Raw genomic sequence first — 26,820 nt, 5'->3', positions numbered from 1 at the left:
ATATTTCTAAAAGTGTAATTACTCCGTTATCGCACCAAATGAGCGATATACAAGCACATAGAATTCACAATACCGACTGATTGTGGTTTTTATATCGAAAATTTAAATTATAAAAACAAAGAAAGGAGAAATTTTCTGTATTATTATTTTTAAGATTACTAAAAATATGATTTGTCCGCCTCCGTAGTGTAATTGGTCAGCACGCTCGTCTACCGTTCTGGAGGTCCCGGGTTCGATTCCCAAGGGGGGTAAAATAAATATTAGTGATTTTTTCACTGTAATATTTATTCAATATCACCCTGGACTGGTACTTGAAGCGGAGGGCTGATCACCTTTCCTTCATGTGTAAACGATCAAGATAACACTGCGTTTATATGACGCAGTGCCCTATGCACCATTGGGGTGCGGATAAGGGTTTTATTTTTATTCTTTATAAAAATATGAAATAAGTAGTTCTTATAATACATACTTAAGTCATGGAATTAAAATTCGTATTTGTAGGATTTAGATTCCTTTCGAGTCGGCTAGGTTAATGTATTGAGATCTCTTATAACCAGGTTCTCCTATATATTATTTAGGAGGGAGTGGTTGGCTATGACCTATGTTTTTCCTCGCGATATCTATTTGCATATTATTTACATTTAATCTATTTTAAATTGCGTACGAAGTGGATTATTCGGCACTTCAAATGGATTATGGATGTGGCACTTCTACGGAAACTTGGTGGTGGTTTTCCAAATTTGGATTAATTTAGATTGGCAGCGACTGGGACATTGAAAGCCATTGAATGAAATTTATATTTTCGCTGCTTAGTTCATATAAAATTGCTTTGCAAGAGAGGTCTGTCAGGAAGCCTGGATGCTTCTGTATCAGATCCGGGAATGCGGTTGGGTGCTTTGAATGTGCAAATTGGGTATATGGTTTTAACCTGGCAACGCCGACCATACAAAATGTGTATCATAGTATATATTCATCATCCCAATGGATGTCTTTATATATTCCATATTTTATATTATTCAAATTCATACTATTTTTTGACATCTCATCAAAGATGAAGAAGAATAAGGAAGTCTGGGCATTTACGGGCCTGACGACCGTCATAGGCTGGTTTAATTGATCACTTTACACACGTGGAACATTCACCAATTGTATCCATTATTGACAACCACACTACTTAAATTCTTGGAAGTTCTATATATATATGAACCAATTCAGAAACATTGTTATTGAATCACTAGAACTTCACCAGAGACATCTATTGGTGAGATGAAAATGAACTCCTATAATTGGAGATAATCCAGATTTGTGAACTAGTATCTGGACACACTCAAAATGTTGTTTTCAAATTCATACTAGAAATCATTTAGAAAAAAAAATCTTATTTTGTATGGCCGTCCCTGCGGGTCACGGTAAAAGATTGCGGGTAAAGGCATCTATTGGCAATGTGAAAATTAATTATTTTTCAATAGTCTTTCATTTTAAGTGCCAACTATGCCATATTCAAACAGTTTATTGCTATAAATTGTTTAATATTAATCTGATGGATCATCTCATGGTAACAAATAATACGCTTCTTTTCTTTCTTCTTTAATACAGCACATTTCATCGATGAATCCGGTAAACCTGACTGACTAATTCGCACAGATAGTATAGAGACTTCGTAGGTACAGGGTGGCGCAAAATGAAACACCCTATAGTAAGATGTTATCATTTTTGCAAATGGTCGTACGTCAATCATATTTAACATTCCTGAACAAGACATGCAGTACATAAACAGATTGATTTTTGCCTAGAATTTTCACTCATGAATTACATGAAATTATAGTAACTTTAAACATAAAGAGTAAATCCACTCACGAGTAGGCAAAGGCTGTGAAACTTAAAAAGTTGAAGCCTGAGTAGGGTCATGATAATCGGTGTTGCATAAGCCGTAGCTAGATTTCAGTCATTTGGACGTAAGTAATTCAACAACAAAAAAGGGCACAAATATCACCTTTTTTACTTTACAACAAAAAAAGGTCCAAAAATAAAGATTTCAATCATTGAAAACTTTTTTTTTTCAGTAAAAAACTTATTTCAGAACAAAATTGAACGATTTATTTTGTGCCACCCTGGTTCTGTTTGTAAACTACATTTGTCTAGTTCACAAATGTCAAATATAATTGACGTACAACATCATTTGCATTTTGCACCCTATCATTTTCGGATAGGGTGACTAATTTTGTGCCACATGAGGGTGGTGACTGACCGGAGCATGTCGTCGTAACGTAACGTCGTAACATCGCTTGCGGCGAGCATCAGCGAGCATCCGAAACTATGGACGGAGCGCTCGGCTCGCTGTACTGACTATACGAATGCTAGCATTGTAACGTGTTACGTTACGACGAAAAGGCTCCAGTCAATCACTACCCTGATATACATCATACATAGGGTGAATAATCCAGTGTCTAATAATAAATAATAACGGATTGTCAAAATTAATCGAAAGATAATACCATGGATGTTTCATCTCTAGTTGAAACACCTATACGCCTGTCCAAACTTAAAACACAGTAGGGGACAATTTTTTTGTAGTACGTTTTTTTGCATTTTTAGACTAAGTAGAATCTACTTAGTCCAAAAGTGCAAAAAAACGTACTACAAAAAAAATGTCCCTTACTGTGTTTTGAGTTTGGACAGCCGTATAGTATCATCGAAACGCGTGTCACAATACATTTGAAGAAATAGTGGTATTTACCACGTAAAATTTAGTCATTTTGCTTTGCGTCACTCGACTAAAGACTACAGAGCTGATTGTCGGAGTAGAGATATAGAATCTGTGCAAAGCGGTCTACTAACTTGGCTCACCTGACTGTCTCAGCTCACCCCACTAACTCGGCTCACTAACCCCGCAGGCCGTCGACGCTGCACGGGCTCAAGCACAAGCTGGGCGGGGGCGCGGCGGCGGCGGGCGGCGGCAAGGGGGCCGCGGGGGGCGCCCGCCGCAAGTCCGCGGGCCACATCCCGCTGTCGCCGCTGGCGCGCACGCCCAGCCCGGGCCCCGTGGCCTCCAGCCCCACCAGGTGAGGGCCCCCGCATGAGAAATGCGCGCATGTCGATACAGTCGCATTGTTTATTAGTTTGGCATTAACCCTGTGGAATGACATGTTGATTGTTGAAAATTTAACACATGCATTAGACCATTGTTCTGTAAAGTGTGTGCCGCGGCATACTGGTGTACCATGATGATTAGTTAGTGTGCCGCGGAAAAAAGTCTAGTTTTGTGAAAATAACACAATTGCTTCAAATTTTGATTGCCTGTGCTTAGTTAAGTAGGCTCACATTTCGCATTAAACATAATATGTTAAATATGTTACCATGATATGGTAAATATGCACCTCTGAAATTTCTTAATTTGGTAGGTGTGCCTTGAATAGAAAAAGATTGCGGAACACTGTATTAGACCACAAATTATTGATATAATCGAAATATAACTTTGTTTTAAAATCACTATAATTTTTTTATTATAACTTAATTATAATGTCCACCTCCGTAGTGTAATGGTCAGCACGCTCGGCTACCGTTCTGGAGGTCCCGGGTTCGATTCCCAAGGGGGGTAAAATAAATATAAGTGATTTTTTCACTGTGATATTTATTCAATATTAACATGGACTGGTACCTGAAGCGGAGGGCTGATCACCTTTCCTTCATGTGTAAATGATCAAGAAAACACTGCGTTTATATGACACAGTGCCCTATGCACCATTGGGGTGCGGATAAGGGTTTTATTATATATTATATTATTAATTATAATGTCTACCGTTTTCGAAGCTAACCGCTATTAAAAATAGGTATCAAATTGTGGTAGAGTGGGTTCGAACCGAGAAATTCTGACTCAAGAGTCTGCGACACTAACCACGAGACCACAACCCGACACTTTTGTCAAGAAGATAGTGTTTTAGTATTAATCAGTCTTGATAAGGAAGCGGTTAGCTTCGAAACCGGTAGACATTATAATTAAATTACAATGAAATATTTAATGTTATAAAACAAAGTTATATTTTAATTATAAATTGTACAATCACAAAGTTATTGCTTCTAATATAAATTATACTAATTATTGAGTTTTATTTCACACTACTAGTTTTTTTTTGTCAGTCTCCGTAGTTTAATGGCCAGCATGCTCGGCTACCGTACTGGAGGTCCCGGGTTCGATACCCAGGGGGGGCGTCAAATATATTTAAATATATATTTGAATCTAGCCCATTGAGATGATATGTAACGCATGTAAATTAGTATACAGCAAACCCCCCTATAACGCTGAGATAGGTACCGCGTTATCGGAGGTGACGTTATACGAAAGTTAATGTTTTAAAATTGTATTTCAATTTTGAAAGACTCATTTCACTCATTTCCGCTGGTAACAATATGAAAATACAATATAAAACATTGATTCTCTAGTGTCTGCCTCCGTAGTGCAATGGTCAGCATGCACGGCTGCCGTACTGGAGGTCCCGGGTTCGATTCCCGGAGAAGGGGGTCAAATAAATATAAGTGATTTTTTCACTCTAATATTTATTCAATATTACTCTGGACTGGTGCCTGAGGCGGAGGACTGATCACCCTTCCTTCATGTGTTGACATCACAATCAAGATAATACTGCGTTTATATGATGCAGTGCCCTATGCACCATTAGAGTGCAGATAAGGGTTAAGAAGAATAAAATTCCCTTAGATAAAGGGGTACTACCTATGTCAACGTTGTAGGGGGTTTACTTTGATTCTTATAGACAATTAATGTTGTTAATTTTGCACCCTGATTTAAACACTAAATACATATACTACATTTTGTCAACACTGCACTGCACATATCGCTCACTCCTTTCAACAACGTCATATCGCTCACTCCTTTCAAGAACATCATAAATCAAAAAACTTGATTTCTCAGGAGAACGTTTTTAAAGTTTCAAAATATAATACAATGTATTAAAAATAAATATCAAGCAACTTATTGAACTTGTTACTGTGCAACAGATCTTTTTAAGTATTTTTTAAGTTTTCTCCATTTGAAAAATATTTACTTTATTTAAAAAAATAATTAAACAATACCTTTTCTTCGAAATGCGACTTCTGCCCTGAAGGCGGGTAAATATTAAGTTAAAAATATGCCTCTTTTGCTGGGATATAGAACATTTTCTGGGCATTCCCAAAACATGCTCAACTGAAAATTGACGATTTTTGATTTATGACGTTCTTGAAAGGAGTGAGCGATATACCAAAAACCATGATTTTTCAGGAGTTCGTTTTTTAAGTTTAAAAATATAATAAAATGTATTAAAAATAACTATCAAGCCACTTATTGAACTTTTTACAGTGAAACAGATCTTTTTAGGTAAAACCTGAATAGTTTTTTTCCATTTGAAAAATATTAAGTTTATTTAAGAAAATAATTAAACAATACCCTTTCTTCAAAATGCAACAACACTTCTGCCCTGTAGCGGGTAAATATTAAGTTAAAAATATGCCACTTTTGCTGGGATATAGTACATTTTCTGGGCATTCAGAAAACATGCACAACTGAAAATTGACAATTTTTGATACATGATGTTGTTGATAGGAGTGAGCGATATGTCCTTTTTAAATGCTTGTGTTTAATAGTTGTTTGTTCTACAAATGTCTACTGCAAAAGGGTTCAACATATAGTTTCGGAAATGTTTTTTGTGGTTCCTCATAAAAAGGCATCAAGGAACAACTTAGTAGCATGATTTAGACTGCTTTGCCATTTTTAGTTCTAAAAATAATGGGTGCAACTCAATATGTTTTCAGCTTTTTAGATTATTATGAAATCTTGATTTTTTTTTACACATATACATGTATATACACACATTTATAGATCACCTTACCATCATGTAAGTGACGATCAAGATAACACCTATACGATGCAGTATCCTATGCACCGCTGGGTGCGAATAAGGGATAGAAAAAAATAATGCATATACACACTCACATTTATATCTTCTTCTTCTTCTTGGTGTAGGTCTTGTGGCCTGTTTTTAAGAGGGATCAGCTTCCTGCGATGTAGATTCCCAGCTGTCAATCCATCTCTTTGGTGGTCTGCTCGGGAGTAGTCTACCTTGCGGTTGGCCGTGCAGTGCAATGTGGGGGAGTCTGGATGGTTCCATTCTCCTCACATATACACACATACATTGCAAAATATCATACCTACTTGGATTAACCTTCTAGCGCGTGTCATAAATTTTATCACATAAAGTTTTCTGTATGTAAATTGGGTTTTCTTTATATAAATGTTATGAAATTGCCGTTATGTAATAAAAAATTATGAATGAACTTAAAAATAAAGCTTTAATAATAAAAATGAAAATGGTATTTTCTGGCGTTTCTCATGTGTGTGATTATAATCCAGGATTCGGACCTCACATACTAATATAAGAGTTTCTGTTTTGTAAAAAGCTTCTTTACATCTCACCAATAGATGTCTCTAGTGAAGTTCTGGTGATTCAAGAACAAGGTTTCTAAATTGGTTCATATATACAGAACTTCCAAGAATTTGAGTGGTGTGGTTGTCAATAATGGGTAGAATTGGTGAATGTTACACGTATGTAAAGTGATCACTTAAACCAGCCTATGACGGTCGTCAGCCCCGTAAATGCCCAGACTTCCATATTCTTCTTCATCTTTGATGAGATTTCAAAAAATAATTTAAAAAAATATATGTATGTCTTTTACCACCGTGTAAATTTATTTTTTCCAATTAAAAATTCTTCCATTGTTTTCTTCTCTCTTCAGTTGGTCTGACATGTTTTCCTGTTAAAACACGTCTAAAATAAATACAAAAAATACATTTAAGTATAATGGAAACGATTTAAATGAAAAATAAATAGGAAATCAGTTTTTTTCCATTTGAAAAATATTTAGTTAACGTCATATATCAAAAAAACTTGATTTTTCAGGAGATTGTTTTTAATGTTTAAAAATATACAATGTATTAAAAATAAATATCAAGCCACTTATTGAACTTTTTACTGTGCAACAGATCTTTTTAGGTAAAACCTGAATGTTTTTTCTCCATTTGAAAAATATTTAGTGTATTTAAAAAAATAATCAAACAATACTTTTTCTTCAAAATGCAAAAACAACACATTCTGCCCTGAAGCGGGTAAATATTAAGTTAAAAATATGCCGCTTTTGCTGCGATATAGTACATTCTCTGGGCATTCTGAAAACATGCACATCTGATAATTGACGATTTTCGATAAATGAAGTTGTTGAAAGGAGTGAGCGATATATATTTTTTTGAGTACATTTATCATTTTTTCTTTATAACATAACAGCAATTTCGTAACATTTATATAAAGAAAACCCAATTTACACACAGAAAACTTGATGACATAAAATTTATGACACGTACCCGCTCAAGGGAAATTTCTCAAGGCTGGAAAGTTAAGTTTGTCAAGTCCTTCTCAAAACTGACATAACGTTGCCATCTTGGTTTCTGTCGCACACTGTTTTATCGGCTGAAACAACACTTTTGAAAATTAGAAAATTCACCTACATTTTAGAATTTAAATGTAACTTTGTTTTGAAATCGCTATAAATATTTGATTATAACTTAATTATAATGTCTGCCGGTTAGCTTTGAAACAACAATAGACATTATAATTACGTTATAATAAAAAATTTGTAGTGATTTTAAACCAAAGTCACATTTTAATTCTAAAATGGAAAAACACATAGTTAGTGCTTCAAATATAAATTATATCAAGTACATTTCTTTACATTTTTATATGAAGTAATACTATATTATTTTTTGACATCTCATCTAAGATGAAGAAGAATATGGAAGTCTGGGCATTTACGGGGTTGACGACCGTCATAGGCTGGTTTAAGTGATCACTTTAACCACATACTAATATAAGAGTTTCTGCTTATTAAAGGGCTTCTTTACATCTCACCAATAGATGTCTCTGGTGAAGTTCTGGTGATTAAAGGACAAGGTTTCTAAAATGGTTCATATATATAGAACCAAGAATTTGAGTAGTGTGGTTGTCAATAATGGGTAGAATTGGTGAATGTTACACGTGTCTAAAGTGATCACTTAAACCAGCCTACGACGGTCGACAGCCCCGTAAATGCCCAGACTTCCATATTCTTCTTCATCTTTCATGAGATGTCAAAAAATAATATGAAAGTTACTCCTGTAATTGGAGATAATCCAGATTTTGTGTTAGTATTTGGACACACTCAAAATGTTGTAAGTAATACTATGTTTCTTTCCCTTTAGGTCGGAGAGTATTGATTGCGCTATTGTTTCTTTATCCACCACCAAATTGTAAATCTTCTTATTAATATAAGGTAATCTGCAATAGAACGCTTTGCATTATTTCCTTCCGCTTTTAACGCAAGACTCAGTCATCTCCTCTACTTTCCCTTTAGGTCGGAGAGTATTGATTGCGCTGTTGTATCCTTATCCACCACCAAATTGTAAATCTTCTTATTAATATAAGGTAATCTGGAATAGAACGCTTTGCATTATTTCCTTCCGCTTTTAACGCAAGACTCAGTAATCTCCTCTACTTTCCCTTTAGGTCGGAGAGTATTGATTGCGCTATTGTATCCTTATCCACCACCAAATTGTAAATCTTCTTATTAATATAAGGTAATCTGGAATAGAACGCTTTGCATTATTTCCTTCCGCTTTTAACGCAAGACTCAGTAATCTCCTCTACTTTCTTTTCATATTAACACGTTGTCGGCGGGACACGGCATTTGCCGTTTTTCGCGGACTGTCGGTCAACTGCGGGACACGGCAAATGCCAATGGAAACGGCAATATACGGGTTTGTCATCAGCGTGAAATAAAACGCGTTGAAGTGTAATCTGCTACCTGGGTGCTAGGCGATAGTCTGTTGACATTATTTGAGATGTCTTGTCCAGATTGGCTAGTGTGTCGCTTGTAAAGGCATCCCCAGAAATCTAGAGTTTTTATGCGATCTCAATCTCAAGTTTAGTTTGAGCCATTTCACGTATTGGACTTTTTTTCACACCGCTCGCACTGTTTTGTTTACTGTTTGGTATGTTATTATTTGAATATATTAGTATTGTATAGGGAATGACACCTCGGAGGGGAAGACTATTTTTTATAGTTTACAATGCTTCTAAAATTGTGAAATACGGAATACTTAATCAAAAATTATGATTATAATTTATTTTTGATGATCAAATGTCATTTATGATTTCTTTGAAAATTTCAATCGAAAATATTATTTGGTTTAGAAATTGTGTCAATTTTAAGAAAGCGATATATATTTGCGCTAATCGCGAAAAACACCCGCTATAGGCTAGAGTCTATTGTTCGAAGCGCCCGACTACAATGTGTTAATAAATACTGTATCTCTCCATTCCAGCTTCTTTCTTCAGTCTTTATCTCATTTTCTTCAGCATCATTTTGACGCAGGGATTTTTACATAGATATTTTGCGTACGTCGGTCAATATTTTCTTGGTAATTTTCCTCTTAGTATCCGATTGGTTGGTGAATCGTTAGCATGAATCTTTCTCTTATACTGTAAATATGTTTTTTTTTTCGCTCTAATATTTATTCAATATGACCCTGGGCTGGTACCTGAAGCGGAGGGCTGATCACCTTTCCTTCATGTGTTTATGATCAAGATAACACTGCGTTTATATGATGCAGTGCCCTATGCACCATAGGGTGCGGGTAAGGGTTTGAATTAATGAATGTAAATATTTTGGTGATAGCTAAAAGTGATCTATTCCTGATATTTTTTTTCTTACGAATTTCTTCATTGTTTTATTTCATGCTTATCTCAGCTATGATTTGTTTATTTCATCATTCAAACAGCTATCATATAATGTTATAAGATTTAAGTTTTGTTCTGATATTTCTTGGTGGAAATTCATTTTATATAATAAAATAACATCTCTTTACTTTTTTTCCACTTTTATTTTATTTGACCAGTGATCAAGTTTTGTCTTTACTGACATCATTGTAACGGCAAAACCCGGTCACTTTTCAAATAAAACAAAAGCGAAAAAAACTATACACCCTAGAACGGGGCTACTTGAACTTTGATGTGTTACTTGAGCCCAGTACAAAAAAAAAATTTAGATCGTGGTATCGATCGAAGTATCGTGACAATAAGTGTCACCTGTCAGGGAAACAATGAATTGTGTCGATACGTTCATTATTGTAGACCAAATACAGTCTCAATTTTTTTTTGTACTGGGCTCAAGTAACACGTCAAAGTTCAAGTAGCCCCGTTCTACGGCACTGTTAGTTTTAAAACCAGTTGTGTTTACACCAATAAATTCAAATGTGGTCTTATACAAGTGTTTCATTTTTATATTGAAACCTTTAGGATTTCGGTTTCTTTTTTAGAAGTCCGCCTCTGTAGTGTAATGGTCAGCACGCTCGGCTACCGTTCTGGAGGTCCCGGGTTCGATTCCCCGAGGGGTCAAATAAATATAAGTGATTTTTTCACTGTAATATTTATTCAATATTACCCTGGACTGGTACCTGAAGCGGAGGGCTGATCACCTTTCCTTCGTGTGTAAACGATCAAGATAACACTGTGTTCATATGAAGCAGTGCCCTATGCACCATTGGGGTGCGGATAAGGGTTTTATTATTATTATTATTTTTAGAAGTATTTGAAATATTTCTTGTTATTGAAAGTAGCAGAGTAATACAGGTAACGAAATATATTTAAATCTAGCTAATTTATATGAAGATATGTGAGTGGAAAAAAGTATATAGTTTTTATATTATTCTTAATCTAATCAAAAATATACATTGTCTAATCTTTGCTTGCAATATTGCAATTTGTTACGTTTTAAAATATATAGTGTTACCGATACAAAGCTATATTTTACTATATTGTATTGTATATTGTATTGACTATTGTATAGTTTTGAAAAAAAAAATATTAGGTTTGTTGTCCGCCTCCGTAGTGTAATGGTCAGCACGCTCGGCTACCACACTGGAGGTCCCGGGTTCGATTCCCAGGGGGGGTCAAATAAATATTAGTGATTTTTCACAGTAATATTGATTCAATATAACCCTGGACTGGTACCTGAAGCGGAGGGCTGATCACCTTTTCTTCATGTGTAAACGATCGAGATAACACTGCGTTTATATGACACAGTGCCCTATGCACCATCAGGGTGCGGATAAGGGTTTTTTTTTTTTGTTTTTTTTTTTTTTTGTTTAGGTAAATACATATATTAAAATATATATATATATTAAAAATACTAACTAAAATAATGTACTTTTAGGAGAAAGTTCGTTTTGTAATAGGCGTTTTCTCATAACAGTACACGTTAAAAAAATACATTAAGCAATTTGTTTTGTAGTATAAAATAATCGGTAGAATTTAGTTCGCGCGGATAGATTATCAAAAATTTGTCGCGTGACCACATAGCGCGAGTGCCAATTTGGACAATTTTTCCAGATCTATATGTTTAATCAGGGATTCATACGAGTAAAATTTGGACTCGTATTAGGACGACGCCTAACAGTGTGAACAGACTACGTTAGTTGTTAGAAAGTAATGAGGATGAAGACAGGTTAAGTTAGGTTAGGTGATAAAGATGAATAGAGAGGTAAGGCTAGGTTTGGTTGGGTCGAAATAAATATTGGTGATTTTTCAGTGTAATATTTATTTAATATGACACTGGACTGGTACCTGAAGCTGAAGTCTGATCGCCTTTCCTTCGAGTATTTAACGATCGAGATAACGCTGCTTCTATATGATCCAGTGCCTTATGCATCGTTGGGTGCGGATTAGGGTTGAAAAAAATGTTTATATTAAATTCCGTAGATGGAAGCATCTGTAACATCTGAAACTAGTAAAAAATAAATATAATACTCAAATGGTAAAATATAAGTGTTCATGTACAATTTAGGTTAGGTTATATTAGATGATAAAGATGAATAGAGAGCTTGGGTTAGGTTAGGTTAGGTTAGGTTAAATATAATACTCAAGTGGTAAAAAATAAGTGTTTTCATTTACAATTTAGGTTAGGTTAGTATGTATTAGGTTAGGTTAGGTGATAAAAATGAAAAGAGAGGCTAGGCCAGGGCTAGGTCGGGTCACCCAGGAGCGCAGCAGAGCCAAGAGACACGTTTGCGAATCAAGAGTACATTTCCAGGTCCCCGTCGCCGCTGGCTGTGGCGTGCGCGCACGGGGCGCCTGCGCTGGCGGGGGGCGCGGGGGGCCGGGGCCGCGAGCACGCGCGCGCCCCCGCCCGCGCCTGGCCGCGCGAGCCCGCCTCGCCGCTGCTGCGGAGGGCCCTCAGCCCCGACAGGTGAGGACAATCTACCTTCATGCGAACAAAGAGGATGGGAACACCCACCCATTGGTTCTAATGCGCAACCATCTTGAGGCTAATGTGTTTATATATGCCCCCATGTGTTTATAATGGTCAGCACGCCCGGCTACCGTTCTGGAGGTCCCCGGTTCGATTCCTAGGGGGGACAAATAAATATAAGTGATATTTTCACTCTAATATTTATTAATTTATTCAATATTACCCTGGACTGGTACTTGAGTGTTTGATAATGTCTTAAGACGAAACGCGTCACATTGTATCATATATATATGTAAATAAAAGTAGAATTCAATCCAATAACCTCGTTTAATTTTGGATATATTACCCAAAAATTTTAAATGGAATTGTACCGACTGTCTGCAGTTACAATAAATAAAATAAAATATATTTGTGTCTTTATATTCCCATTACCCAATGGAAGCACGTAAAATATCCCAGGTTCGATTCCCGAGTTTCATGGAAAAAAAATATAATTCATCGAAACTATGCAATGGACTAACTAAATATTTTTTTCTTTACAGAATAAAAGTATTGCGAATGATTGTTATTGTTGATAGTAAACCATTGATGCATTTTGAATTCAGCATTGTTATTAGTTTAAATGTTTGATATTGTAATATTTAGGCTGGAATGATTGTGTAAAAAGTGTTGTAATCAATATTATATATGTCGTGTTTAGACGTACATGTAGTTTTATCTGTTCGCATAGTGCCGCATTTTTCATTATCGATCATCTCGCAATTTGTCGGTTGTCATTATTTTTGTTAATGTTTGTATTTGGTTTTGTTTCCCAGGCTTCATCCGCGATCCGCCGAGAGCAAATGCGCTCTCATTTCTCCCTTGTGCTGTGCCCAGGCCGCCACGGCCAACTCGGCTCACTCCCGGGGCAAAGGAGGATCAGCTCTGTGGAGGCCGCTGGCTTCCGCCGCTCCTCAGACCGCAGGCCCGGCGGATAGGGTCTCCGAACCTTCGGATAACGGCAACGGCAACAGCATCAAACACCACTTCGGCGGCTCAGTGCAACACACCCTGGGACCTTCTTCTAATTCCAGTTTCGCCGTCGTGATCCCGCAGCAAAAACCTTCGCAAAGGCAAAACTCCGACAACCAAGCCAACAACGGCAACTCGGATGATGGATCCTCATCCGGCCATTCCAATTCCGACGTTTTGGGACAGTTCATGGACAACGGGCAAGCGAGGCTTTCCTTAAGTTTGGCAGCTCCTGGAGAATTACTGCCGAGAATTGCAGAGGAAAAGGATTCGCCGACTAACACGGCGGTCACCAGCCTGGGAGATGAGAGATCCATCGAACAAAAGATCGTCGAAGCGGAGAAACAACTGTTGATCCTTGATCCGAAAGGCGTTCACATCTTACGAGATCAAAAAAACGAAAAAAACGTCCCCCAGTTCACGTGCTTGGATGACACGTTCGATTCCCTCAACTCTTCGCTGAACACCACTCAAACTTCGGAGACCGTCATAGATCTATCCAGTGATTTCAACACCACGGCCACTTCAGACCTCTCCAGCATTCTCGATATATCAGACAGCTCCATCGGCATGAATGATGACTCTTTTGTTGAAAGAGTAATCCTTAAAAACTTGCAAGCAAATAGTTCGGGAATTTTCAAGTCTAACGATCCGAAAAATTTCCCAAAACCGACCAGTCAAAGTAGGAGTGTGGACAGCCAACAGACTAGCAGGAATGCGGACAGTCAGCAGACCGGCGCAAGTGTGGACAGACTACAGACTGGTGGGAATGTGGACAGACAACAGACCGACGGAAGTGTAGATAGAAAACAGATTAGTGCGAGTCTGGACAGACAGCAGACTGGTGCGAGTCTGGACAGACAACAGACGGGTGCGAGTGTGGACAGACAACCGAGTGGTTCTAAACCGGATGAATCCAAAAGGTTCTCTAACAGAGACATCAAACCGCTAAATTTATCTGAGAATTCTTTGAAAGATAGCCTAGAAGGTGGTCCATCCAAAAAGGACCAACAAACATTCCAAAAAACTCCGGAACCGAGTAAAAAGCACGAATTACCTCGGTCTCCGTCTCTGGTAGAACAGATCACTTCCAAGTTGGAAAGCTTGAACCTCAAGTCGGTCCAAGAGAGCAATCAGTATTGCAAATCCCCCAAAGGATACAGCGAGAGTCAACAGAAGTTCTTCAAAGGCAAGACGGAGGCTCAGCAAAGCGACTCTAAGAAAAAAGTCACGCCCAAGGACGATACAGGATCCAGCAAAAACGCAAATGAAATGGGTAATTTCACCATAAAAGACGTACAAGGATCGAAGCTTGATGCAAAAACTGAACAGAGTCCTCCGAAAACTTACGCAGCCGTCATTAAAACTGACCCGAGTTGCGCAAAGCCAGCAGTTGCGGCAAATCAAAAAGTCACAGGTATTCAAAAGCAGGCGACGATTGGGAAAGAAGCAGAAGAGATCAACAGTGTTCCTGATGCACACGTTAAAGTCATTAACGTAGAAGAGTGCACAAAGAAAGTTGAAACTCAGAAAGGACAAAAGGAGTTCGCTTTAAATGCAGATAAGAATCTCAAAGATGAAAGTGTCGGCAAGAAACAATTCAGTGATGTGATGAGCAAGTCTAGTTGCATTCCGCCCGCAGCGAATGTCAAAAAAGCGGATAGCGTCAAAGTATCGAGTAAAAGCAGTGAAAATGTGTCCAAAGTGGACGCGGTTCAGCCGAAAGCTCAAAATCCGGGCGGCGATAGATCCAAGGATTCCAAATCGAGTGACGCGGGTTCGAAGTCCGTCAAAACCGCGGACGAAAGACAGACAGTCGCTGTTTCGAATCCGGGTGCGAGTGCGTCGAAAACCGGGGTCAGCGCGGCTCCGGAGTCTTCGAAGCTAGGACTTCCGAAGCCGGAAGCCCCCGGGAGTTCCAGTTCCAGCGCGCCGGAAGGCCAACAGGGTAACAGCGTGCTCATGTACGCCGAGAAGATGGTGAAGAAGAAAAAATGAGGATTGCTTTTCTTCTGGAAGTAAATAGTCCCGAAGCAACTTCTATAAAGTATTCTGCCCGTGTGATGTTGTAATTCCTTTTTTGACGGATTCGAATTGTAGATTTAGTGATGTACTTCATTTTTCGACGGATCCAAGCTGTAGTTCGTCTTTTCATGTCGTACTTCCTGTTTTGACGAATCTCAATTGTAGATTCTGTGTCGTACTTCATTTTTCAACAAATCCAAGCTGTAGATTCGTCATTTCATGTCGTACTCCCTGTTTCGACGGATCTAAATTATAGATTCAGTGTTGCACTTCATTTTTCGACTGATCCATGTTGTAGATTCGTCACTACACGTCGTACTTCCTATTTCGACAGATCTAAATTATAGATTCAACGGCGTACTTCCTTTTCCGGCGGATCCGATTTGTAGATTCGTCATTTAACGTAGTACTTCCTTACAGATCTAAACTCTGGATTCGTCGTCTCGTAATTGGCCAACTGTATACAGAAATAGACATTAGAATTTTAAATTTCGATATTGCATCAGTACCTGTCTGTGGAATTTCTTCCCAATCCATACTAAATTAACAACATAATCTTCCATTACTTTTTTTGAATATTTTGAATTTAAAATTCCATTCTCTTTTCGAGTTTGATTTGACATTTCTGTTGGTGTTGCCATCGCACGATCGCTTTTACTCTTCGCATGAAAGGAACGGATAAAAAAGCACTTTGGCTAGTACTTAATTATTTGAAATAGAAGGCGCTCGGTATTTACTCCAGAACATAAAGCAAATGGCCTGGACTTAAAATGTAAAATATTATTTCTTACCTGTGTATTCACCGTTGCTTACAAATGCACCTTTTAAAAATTAAATATATGTTTAAATAAATGTCACATAATATATAATAATATACCTTATTTATTTATTTTCAATTATTGTATTGGTACTTTAAAATCTATATTTTTGTAGCGTTTTTAATGTTGTAAACAAAAAAAAATGCATTTTTAAAACCTTATTTTTTTCGCTAATTCTGGAAATCGCCTCATTTGAGAGTTATTTATATCAAGATTTTTTATTGATATCTCAACATGGATGAAGAATATTTATGTCTGGGCATTTGCACAGCTTATGACCGGTCATAGGCTGGTTTGAGTGATCACTTTTTACATTTGTTATGTTAGCCATTCTACTCGTGGTTGACAACCAGTACTCAAAAAGTTGTATTTATGCTTCAATTGAAAAGATGTTCTACTTGTTCAGCGACATCTATGGTTAAAATTAGTTAGTTTTTTATCAACAAAAAAACTTCATTAAATGTTTGTAAGATTCTTTTCGAATTATTTAAAGTTCGAATTATTTAAACTAGGAGACGCCTTAAAATATCACAATTTTTTTTTTTTATTAAAATTATGTATTGTTTTTTTTATTACTAATTTCAATCATAGATGTCGCCGAAGAACTAGCTCATGGAATATATTTTCAATGGAAGCACAAATATTACTTCCTAAATTTGTCCAGTGTGGTTGTCAATCACGGGTAGAAGGGTGAATGTTACACAGTGTAAAAGCGTTAGACTTATACCAGCCTGGGACGGGTCGTGATCCCTGTAAACGCCCAGACTTCCATATTTTTATTCATCTATGTTGATGTATCAAAAAAATCTTGCTTATTCTACCTACCTGCCAGAGCGCTTATTTCGGCATCTGCATACAATGATATACAGTAATACCAAGCTTAATAGCGGGATATACAGTAATACCCTGCTTCATAGCGTGATATACAGTAGTACACCGCTTAACAGCGGGATATACAGTATTACCCTGCTTAATAGCGTGATATACAGTCGTACCCCGCTTAAAAGCGTGATATACAGTAAAACCCCGCCTAAAGGCGTGATATACAGTACTACCCCGCTTTAAAGCGTTATATACAGTAATACCCCTCTTAAAAGCACGATTTACTGTAATACCCTGCTTAATAGCGTGATTAATCCATGCCAGCTAAATGGCGTCCTAAACGAATCAGTGCTTAGGGAAGTCTATTTTCCACATATATTAATGACAATGGTACAGCAAAATGATACACTTTCTTGCACAAATGTCTGCCATTTTTGTACGTAGTGTTCAATTATTGCGAATTTATATACAAAAAGTCATGCGTTTTAAACTATAAAACAGTATTGCAGTACGATTGGGAGTCGATACGCCATACACGCGACCGATGCGATGCGATACGAATAAATATTAGGAAACCCCGAGTAAATGATCACATTTTCTGTTCCTCAGTGAATCACTGAACCGCCCTATTAACACATTTTCAGACAGGTATTTTTTACACCTGTGGACCGCTGGCGACAGGATTTGATAATTGCACATATGGCTAAGATCTTAACAAAGAGATTGGTTTATAATATTCATATAAAAACGTTGGATAATTTCTTCTTTGCTGCCTTTGAAATGAGGCCGGCGCAGAAGGTAAAAATACCCTTCCCGTCCTTAAGCATCAATCGATTGGTAGAAATACATTTCCCGTCCGAAGTGTGTTAAAACAGCGTTATAGCGAAACGGTGTGAATAGGAGTGGCATTAAGCAAGGTATTACTGTATCACTCTAGCTAAAAATAACTGATTAGTTTATTTTTGCATACGTTTTTTGCTTTTGGCACTTAGTCAACGCATTCGACGCATCCCATGAGCATTAAATTTTCAACGCTGTCATCATTTTTTCTGGTGATATTTCCAAAGAACTGAAGGATTCTTATTAAACAGACGAAGAAAAGTCTGCCATCCATATATAGCTCTTCAAAATGGAAATGTTTGTCCTTCTTGCCATCCAGGGAACTCGGAGCAAGCATCGCCAACACCACGTCTTGAAGGCACTTCTTCATGGCTCCATCCTAACTTATCGTCCTTATAGACTGTTGAGATCAGCTCTCCTCGTCCTCAGGTCGTAGGTCTTTCTGTCATGGGCAACATTACCTAGGCCATGCCTTTGTATCATGTTATTATCTACAGCATCCATGAATTCTTTATTCTTCCTCTAGATGAAATTCGAAGATCTATTTCGATCACCTGGTTTACAATATGTTCGGGTTCTCTGCATCCTATTTGCCCATAACGATCTTAATCGGCTTTCCTCTACCTTACAATTGACACCTGTTACACCCAGACTTCTACAATGCGTAAAGTCTTTATTTTGTCTCTAAGGGACACTCCAGCTGACCATCCAAGCATTCGCATTTCAGCAGTTTCTAGTTGCCTAGACTAGGTGTTATATATCCAGCATTCGGAGCCATAGAGGAGTACCTGTCTGACAATTGTTTGGTAGACTTTTCCCTTTCACTTGGCTGGCATTTTTGGGTCACAAAGGACTCCTGTCATTGAATGACACATATCGCTCACTCCTTTCAACAACGTCATATATCAAAAATTGTCAATTTTCAGTTGTGCGTGTTTTCGGAATGCCCAGAAAATGTACTATATCCCAGCAAAAGCGGCATATTTTTAACTTAATATTTACCCGCTACAGGGCAGAAGGTGTTGTTTTTGCATTTCCAAGAAAAGGTATTCGGCTGTCCAAACTTAAAACACAGTAAGGGACATTTTTTTGTACTAGGTTTTTTTTGCATTTTTGGACTAAGTAGAATCTACTTAGTCCAAAAATGCAAAAAAAACGTACTAAAAAAAAATTGTCCTTTACTGTGTTGTGAGTTTGTGAGCCGTATTATTAAATTTTTTTTTTAAAATACAAAATGTTTTTTCAAATGGAGAAAAAACCTTTAGATTTTACCTAAAAAGATCTGTTGCACAGTAAAAAGTTCAATAAGTGGCTTAGTATTTATTTTTAATGCATTGTATTATATTTTTAAACTTTAAAAAAGTTCTCCTGAAATATCAAGTTTTTTGATTTACGACGTTCTTGAAAGGAGTGAGCGATATGTGGGCTATTCAAATATATATTGTAAGGTTTCTTTTCCTTTTGTCAATGGAAAATGCTTTATTCTTGTCGGTAAATGAAATTTTCATCATCACTGCCATAATTTAAGAAATATTCCATGTTTTAGAGATAAGCAACTGTGTATAAAAAAAATTAAAATTAATTTAAATTGATTGAAACTCTTAAACGTTCTATGAAATCGTTCAGTTTTTCTTGATTGTTTTAATATTCATAATTCATAACTAATTGAAAACAACCAAAATGATTTTACTGGCAAAATCGCTTGAATCTTGTCACAAAATAGGAGCAATGTTTTAACCGTACCGAACATAAAATATAAAATAATCTTAAAACATGACTTATCGTGTATAATATTGTATTTAAAAGGCAATGTACTGTATAACGACGCATGAGAGACAAGATGACATTGAGAGTGTGAAACATTAATATTGAAGGCATTCGTTAAGTACCCTAAGCACCATTTGTGCGGATAAGGGCTAAAAAAAAATAGTAGCATAATAATTCCTTTACAACATTTTGAGTGTGTCCAAATACTTGTTCACAAAATCTGGATTATCTCCAATTACAGGAGTTATTTTCATATTATTTTTTGACATCTCATCAAAGATGAAGAAGAATATGGAAGTCTGGGCATTTACATCTCACCAATAGATGTCTCTAGTGAAGTTCTAGTGATTCATGAACAAGGTTTCTAAATTGGTTCATATATACAGAACTTCCAGGAATTTGAGTAGTGTGGTTGTCAATAATGGGTAGAATTGGTGAATGTTACACGTGTGTAAAGTGATCACTTAAACCAGCCTATGACGGTCGTAAGCCCCGTAAATGCCCAGACTTCCATATTCTTCTTCATCTTTGATGAGATGTCAAAAAATAATATAATAATTCCTTAATGATTTTCCAAGACAAGTTTATGAATTTTTAATACATTTCTAAAAAGTCTATGTAGTATTTTTTTTTAGATGAATGTGCAGTGCCCTACGCACCATTGGGTGGGAATAAGGGTTAGAAGAAGAAGAATGATAGTTCACGTTTTTGTAAGAAAATTCATACTTAAATCATTCAAATTTTAATGGTTAAAAATAATTTGCGCATGAAGATTTTTGCTCAATTATTTCAATTCAAATTGTAATATGTACTTTAATTATAATTTGCTTTTAAGTTAGGGATATAAAATTTAAAAATTTATATTTATTCCTTGCTAATTAATTTCTCGGTGCACTGTCCCTTTAATGTCGTATGAAGCGCAGAACAGATCATAGAACGGAGAGTGTGATGGAAGGAATATACGAGTATGTGAATAGAAAATTACTTGTATTCTCAATATTATTCATATTTAAAGTTTGTGGTTAGTCATTTTTTCTTTTATATTTTTTTACAAAAATGTGAGTAATATTAGTATATAACACTCACCGAGATTTATATGCTTACCCGTCTCTTCGTCAGGACAACACTAACACAGCATGCAAACAGTACTACCCGTCACTACCATAGCACTATTTACACACTTAAAACTACATAAAACGTTCAACACATACGATTTTTGTCGACCCGAAGACCAACATGCACTAGAGGGTGCAGAACAAACTGATCAAACTGACAAAAAAAATTGTCCAAAATCGCATGTGTCAAACATTTTTATTCTCAATTGAATTTTCGTCCGCCTCCGTGGTGTAATGGTCAGCACGCTCGGCTACCGTTCTGGAGGATCCGGGTTCGATTCCCAGGGGGGTAGAATAAATATGAGTGATTTTTTCACTGTAATATTTATTCAATATTACCCTGGACTGGTACCTGAAGCGGAGGGCTGATCACCTTTCCTTCATGTGTAAACGATCAAGATAACACTGCGTTTATATGACGCAGTGCCCTATGCACCATTGGGGTGCGGATAAGGGTTTTATTATTATTATATTATTATAAACATTTTGTGTAGTTTTAAGTGTGTAAATGGTCCTATGGTGGTGAAGGGTGGTATTGTTTGCATGCTGTGGTAGTGATTGTCCTGACGAAGAGACGGGTACGTCTCGAAACTGGTAGACATAAAAATTTCGGTGAGTGGTTGTATACTAATATTACTTACATTTTTCTAAAAAAAATATAAAAGTAGAAAATTACTTGTTTAAAATAAAATCTCTATATGGAATATATGAGATGATACGAGTTGAGATGCTGGAAATGTATGTATGTATGTGTTGTGTCAAATAGAGTATTTTGTAATTGTTATCTGCACACCCTCGAAGGTAGCGAAGGGTAGGGTAGTTTGTTAAAGGAATGTCATAGTCTGTGATTTATCGAATTGTATATTTTGGTTGGTTTCTGGCGTTATTTTAATTTTTCTATAATGTAATACTTAATGAAATTTTGGCTATTTTTTATAAGTTGTGGAAAGTTTGTATGCATTTTTTGTTGTATGGATTCTCCTCAAAGACCGTACGTAAAAATTATGCTGTAATTTTATGTATGAATAAACGATATATCAACTCGGGTGAGATTCTTTAGAATTATTTCTCTTTTTTGTGAAATAAGAGTCCGGAATAAAATTTTTATGTAATGACTGGATATTTTTATGTTAGATTTTCCCGTCAATAAAATGTGTTTTTGTTAACTTTCTCCTGTTGCAATATTTTTCTGAATGTTTAGTGGAAAAATAGCAATATAGACGGTGTTTGAATGTAGCAGTGAGTTTAGAGAGGGATTGATAAATAGATTGAATCATACCGGCGATAGTTCTGAATGCAATGAAAATGTCTTTAAATAATTGTAAATTTAGTATACTCGCATTGTATTTCAATGATCTCATTATTTAAAAATAAAAATAAACTAATTTTTTCGAAATAAAATAATTTAAATAATTTTACATCGATTTTTTTTTTCAAAATAAATTCCACATAAATTCGAAACACGTTCATTGTTTACGCGTGTTTCAATTTGATCGAACACGCGTGTATAATTCGCGCGTGTTTCGCATCGAATGAAACACGTGTATCATTAATTGTTTGAAAATATCATTTTTAAACATTTATAAATCACCACTAGTAATGCCGAATTAGTAGATGAAATTACTGTAAATTTATTTTATTTTACTTAAGCTCACTTAGCCATGTATTTTTTATGTATATAATGGAATTGAAGCATATTATCGTGTATGTATTTATTTATTTATATTTATTTATACATATCGCTCACTCCTTTCAAGAACGTCATAAATCAAAAATCGTCAATTTTCAGTTGTGCATGTTGTTAGAATGCCCAGAAAATGTACTACATCCCAGCAAAAGCGGCATATTTTTAACTTAATATTTACCCGCTACAGGGCAGAAAGTGTTGTTTTTGCATTTTGAAGAAAAGGTATTGTTTAATTTTTTTTTTAAATATACTAAATATTTTTCAAATGGAGGAAAAACCATCAGGTTTTACTTAAAAGATCTGTTGCACAGTAAAAAGTTCAATAAGTGGCTTGATATTTATTTTTAATACATTGTATTATATTTTTAAACTTTAAAAACGTTCTACTGAAAAAACAAGTTTTTTGATTTATGACGTTCTTGAAAGGAGTGAGCGATATATATATATATATATATACATATATATATACATATATATATATATATATATATATATATATATATATATATATATATATATATATATATATATATATATATATATATATATATATATATATATATATATTAATATATATATATATATATATATATATATATATATATATATATATATATATATGAATTTTAATCAAATCTGTGTTTTATTCATAGAATTTTAGTGGGTTTAAACAAAGTAATTTTTATATTTAAATGTTGTTTCATCGTGGATTCTCTCGTAAACCATGCATTCAATTATATAATCAACAAATAAAAATATCAAATTTAGTGTCAAAAATTAATGTTAGTATATAACATAGGATATTTTAAAAATATATAAATGTCTGAACGCATCTCACTTATCATAGAAATGTTTCGCTAATATCTTGAGATTTCCATTTGTATACTTTAATTCTATATTTGTTTAAATCTTCTTCATTTTCTGTTGTTCATATCAAATTTAAACACCTCTAGAAGTAATAAAAATGATTTATTTTGTGTGTCCAATTACTTGTTCACAAATCTGGATTATCTCCAATTATAGGAGTTATTTTTCTTATTATTTTTTGACATCTTATCAAAGATGAAGAAGAATATGGAAGTCTGGGCATTTACGGGCCCCGTAAATGCCCAGACTTCCATTTTCTTCTTCATCTTTGATGAGATGTCAAAAAAACAATATGAAAAGTGATTTTACCTTCTGCATACATCTCTGCGCAAAGTACTTGCGAATGATGTAGCCAATTCAAAATTACTGTTACTTATTGTTCAATTTTTCGTGTGAAAAGGGAGTTATGTAGTAAAAGTAGGAAAAGTTATATATGTATCAGTGGCGTGCCTAGGGTTTACCAGTAAGGCAAGCCCATTATTTTTCACATTCGTGAATACATGATGTACCTATAATTTCTTCACCTCATATCATTCCCAGTATAGTAAGCACCCAGAAAGTATTATAAATATAAACAATGTATTGTAATCATTGTAAAAATATGCTAACATGTAACTTTTGTAAGTTATAGCCATCACCTTGAAATAAAGAAAATGTTCACTATAATAATATATTTTCCTCAGATATTAACCATAACCAATAAGTACCATCACCATATAATGGCATGCATAGTGTTTAATAATCATGTAAGCGCGATAATTTAAAAATAGTCATGCATTAATTATGTTTTTTTAATCATTTGGTCTAAATTTAATCATTTTTATTTGGAGTTGTTAGGCAAGCCGGGCTTTTGGGCTTCTAGGTACCGCCACTGATATGTATATACCGTTTTTGACTTCAAGTATCATTTATCGAGCCCATACATTCAATATATCAACAAAGCATGCCAACCACTACTTGAATTCTCAAGCAATATGTATGTATCACCCTTGAATCATTTGTTAAATAAATTAATATTTTTTAATTTGTATTTTTTAAGTTTTCATGGATTAAGTGTTTTAAAATGTCCTCTGATGTAACAATAATACTTTTACTATAAAACGTGTTTATGTTAAGTTCCTATGTTTACGGTTCGAAGTATTCTTTTGATATACTTGCGTATTTTAACTCTGTGCAATGACTGTTAATTAAATTATTTTTCCTTTAATAAACTGTGTTTTATTTATTGATTCGGCGTATAATTTGTAGAACTCCATTTTAATTTATGTATTAATTATAAATCAAACACAGATTTTTTGAGTCTACTAAGTTGTATTTTATTAACAGAAACACATAAAAATTATATTGTGACAATTGTTTCGCCTTGTTAGGGCATTATCAAACGACATTCGTTCTATAATGCCCTAACAAGGTGAAACAATTGTCACAGTACAATTTTTATGTGTTTTTGTTAATAAAATACAACTTAGTAGACTCAAAAAATCTGTGTTTGATTTATAATTAATACATAAACTGTGTTTTATTTATTCATTGAATTTTTTTTCTTCTTGGTGTAGGCTATGGGTGGCCAACCTTTTCAGCAGCCGGGCCAAATTTTAGAAATGATATTTCCTACCGGGCTGTAAAACAAAATTTCTTTTATTATTCAAAGCAAACAAGAAATATGTATATCTATTATTTTTTTAAGAAGATATAACAAAAATGAAAATCAAACATATTTATTAGATTAGAGTTGGGTAATATAAAAAAATAATAATAAAAATTAACAAAATAATGTCTCTAGTGAAGTTCTAGTGATTCAAGAACAAGGTTTCTAAATCGGTTCATATATACAGAACTTCCAATAATTTGAGTAGTGTGGTTGTCAATAATGGGTAGAATTGGTGAATGTTACACGTGTGTAAAGTGATCACTTAAACCAGCCTATGACGGTCGTCAGCCCCGTAAATGCCCAGACTTCCATATTCTTTTCATCTTTGATGAGATGTCAAAAAATAATATGAAAATAACTCCTGTAATTGGAGATAATCCAGATTTTGTAAACAAGAATTTGGACACACTCAAAATGTTGTTAACAAAATAAAATTAATTTTAGTGAGAAGTCTTCTTTTGTTTGTCAGAATTGTTTCGTTGATAACGATTCATCTTGTTGCTTCAAGCAAACATTTTTCCAAATGCTTCAAATCGAACAATTTTGTCACGGGTCGTGATTGCTTGTCAACACGGATATTGGTATATAGAAGAAAATGTCACGATAGTGAGATACTTCCATATATGGGATATGATATGAACTACGCACGATGGAATGTTCTTTTGGTGGTTTTATGTACACTTGAAAAAAATGTTGTAGGCCTTGTGGCCTGTGTTCAAGAGGGACTAGCCTCCTGCGATGTCGATTCCCAGCTATCGATCCATCTCTTTGGTGGTCTGCCCGGGAGTCGTCTATCATGGGGTTGTAGTACAGTGCAATGTGGGGGAGTCTGGATGGTTCCATTCTCCTCACAAGCGCATACCATTGTCTCCTTCATTGCCTTCCCCACCTAATGACATCTTCGATATCGCACATTTGCCTGATCTTAGCGTTTCTTATTCTATCTCGAAGACTCTTGCCTGATATGCTTCTTAGAGTCTTAATTTCTGACACTCTAAGCGCGTTTTTTGTGCCAACGGTGTCCGCTCTACAATCGATCCCATACGTCACGATGGGTCGGACACATGTTTTGTAAATCTTGATTTTGCTGCCGATCTCAGGATTTTTCAACATAGAATTTTTCAGGCATCCTGATATGGCTGCAGCCTTGTTTACTTATCCCATCACTTTGCATCGCAAATCCGTTAGACCACACAGGTCCACACCCAGGTATTTGAATTTTTCCACCTGTTTTACTAAGACGCCAACCACAGTCACGCTACATCTCACTAGGATCCGAGAGAACAGCATGCTCTTAGTCTTTATGGCGAATATAGTCATGTTGTATTTTTGACTAGCAAGATGGAATGCGTGCAAGAGTAGTTGCAGGTCCCCTTCAGTCTCAGCCAATACAGCAGAGTCATCCGCATAACAGACAACATGGATGGTTTTCTCTCCCAGTCTGTATCCTTTATGTAGTCCTTTAATATACTCCACAATCCCATCTCAGATAAGATTGAAGTGGAATGCACTTAGACTGTCTCCCTGCCTGATGCCGGTACCGAATCCTACAGGATTTGAGAGTTTACCATCTGCTCTGATTCTGGTGTTTGTGTTTGAGTTGAGTTGCCTGATTATGTTGACTATTTCCGGGAGCGTTCCCCTTTCAGCCAGTATTTGCGTTATATCATTAAGTGAGGGTGAGACTGCTGATCACATATTATTTAACTGCCCCTTGAGTTCATATTTAACCTTGAGTTCATTCAGGACATTCGCTCGGAGGGTTTGTCCTTCCCGCTGAATGTCCAACACCTCTTATCAATGAACTCCCAAAATGTCAATAGTGCGGTCATAAAATTTTTTTAAAAGTATGGCAAAAACAGTTCAGTAACCTCAAATAAAATCATTAAA

At 35.6% G+C, this 26,820-nt stretch overlaps 1 protein-coding gene across 4 annotated transcripts in view; it reads left to right on the top strand.

Annotated features, from left to right (window-relative positions):
- Positions 1 to 22,157, top strand: part of dop (microtubule-associated serine/threonine (MAST) protein kinase dop) — a 124,226-nt gene extending 102,069 nt beyond the window's left edge. For 2 of the 4 annotated variants that reach the window (XM_088267382.1, XM_088267381.1), the window contains exons 30-32: positions 2,895 to 3,062; positions 12,169 to 12,324; positions 13,143 to 22,157. In XM_088267382.1, coding sequence (XP_088123508.1) covers positions 2,895 to 3,062; positions 12,169 to 12,324; positions 13,143 to 15,336 — 2,518 coding nt within the window. In that variant the 3' untranslated portion in view covers positions 15,337 to 22,157. Of the gene's footprint in view, positions 1 to 2,894; positions 4,134 to 12,168; positions 12,325 to 13,142 lie in introns of those variants that run through there. The other 2 variants (XM_088267384.1, XM_088267385.1) reach the window with 2 other exon arrangements.
- Positions 22,158 to 26,820: the final 4,663 nt, after the last annotated feature.

This window comes from Brachycentrus maculatus, unplaced genomic scaffold (genome assembly GCF_059751285.1).
Source record: "Brachycentrus maculatus isolate JH-2025_06_01 unplaced genomic scaffold, ASM5975128v1 h1tg000293l, whole genome shotgun sequence".
Classification (NCBI taxonomy): Eukaryota; Metazoa; Arthropoda; class Insecta; order Trichoptera; family Brachycentridae; genus Brachycentrus; species Brachycentrus maculatus.
The sequence above is the reverse complement of the archived record's forward strand: the minus strand, read 5'-3'. Positions and strand labels throughout refer to the sequence as shown.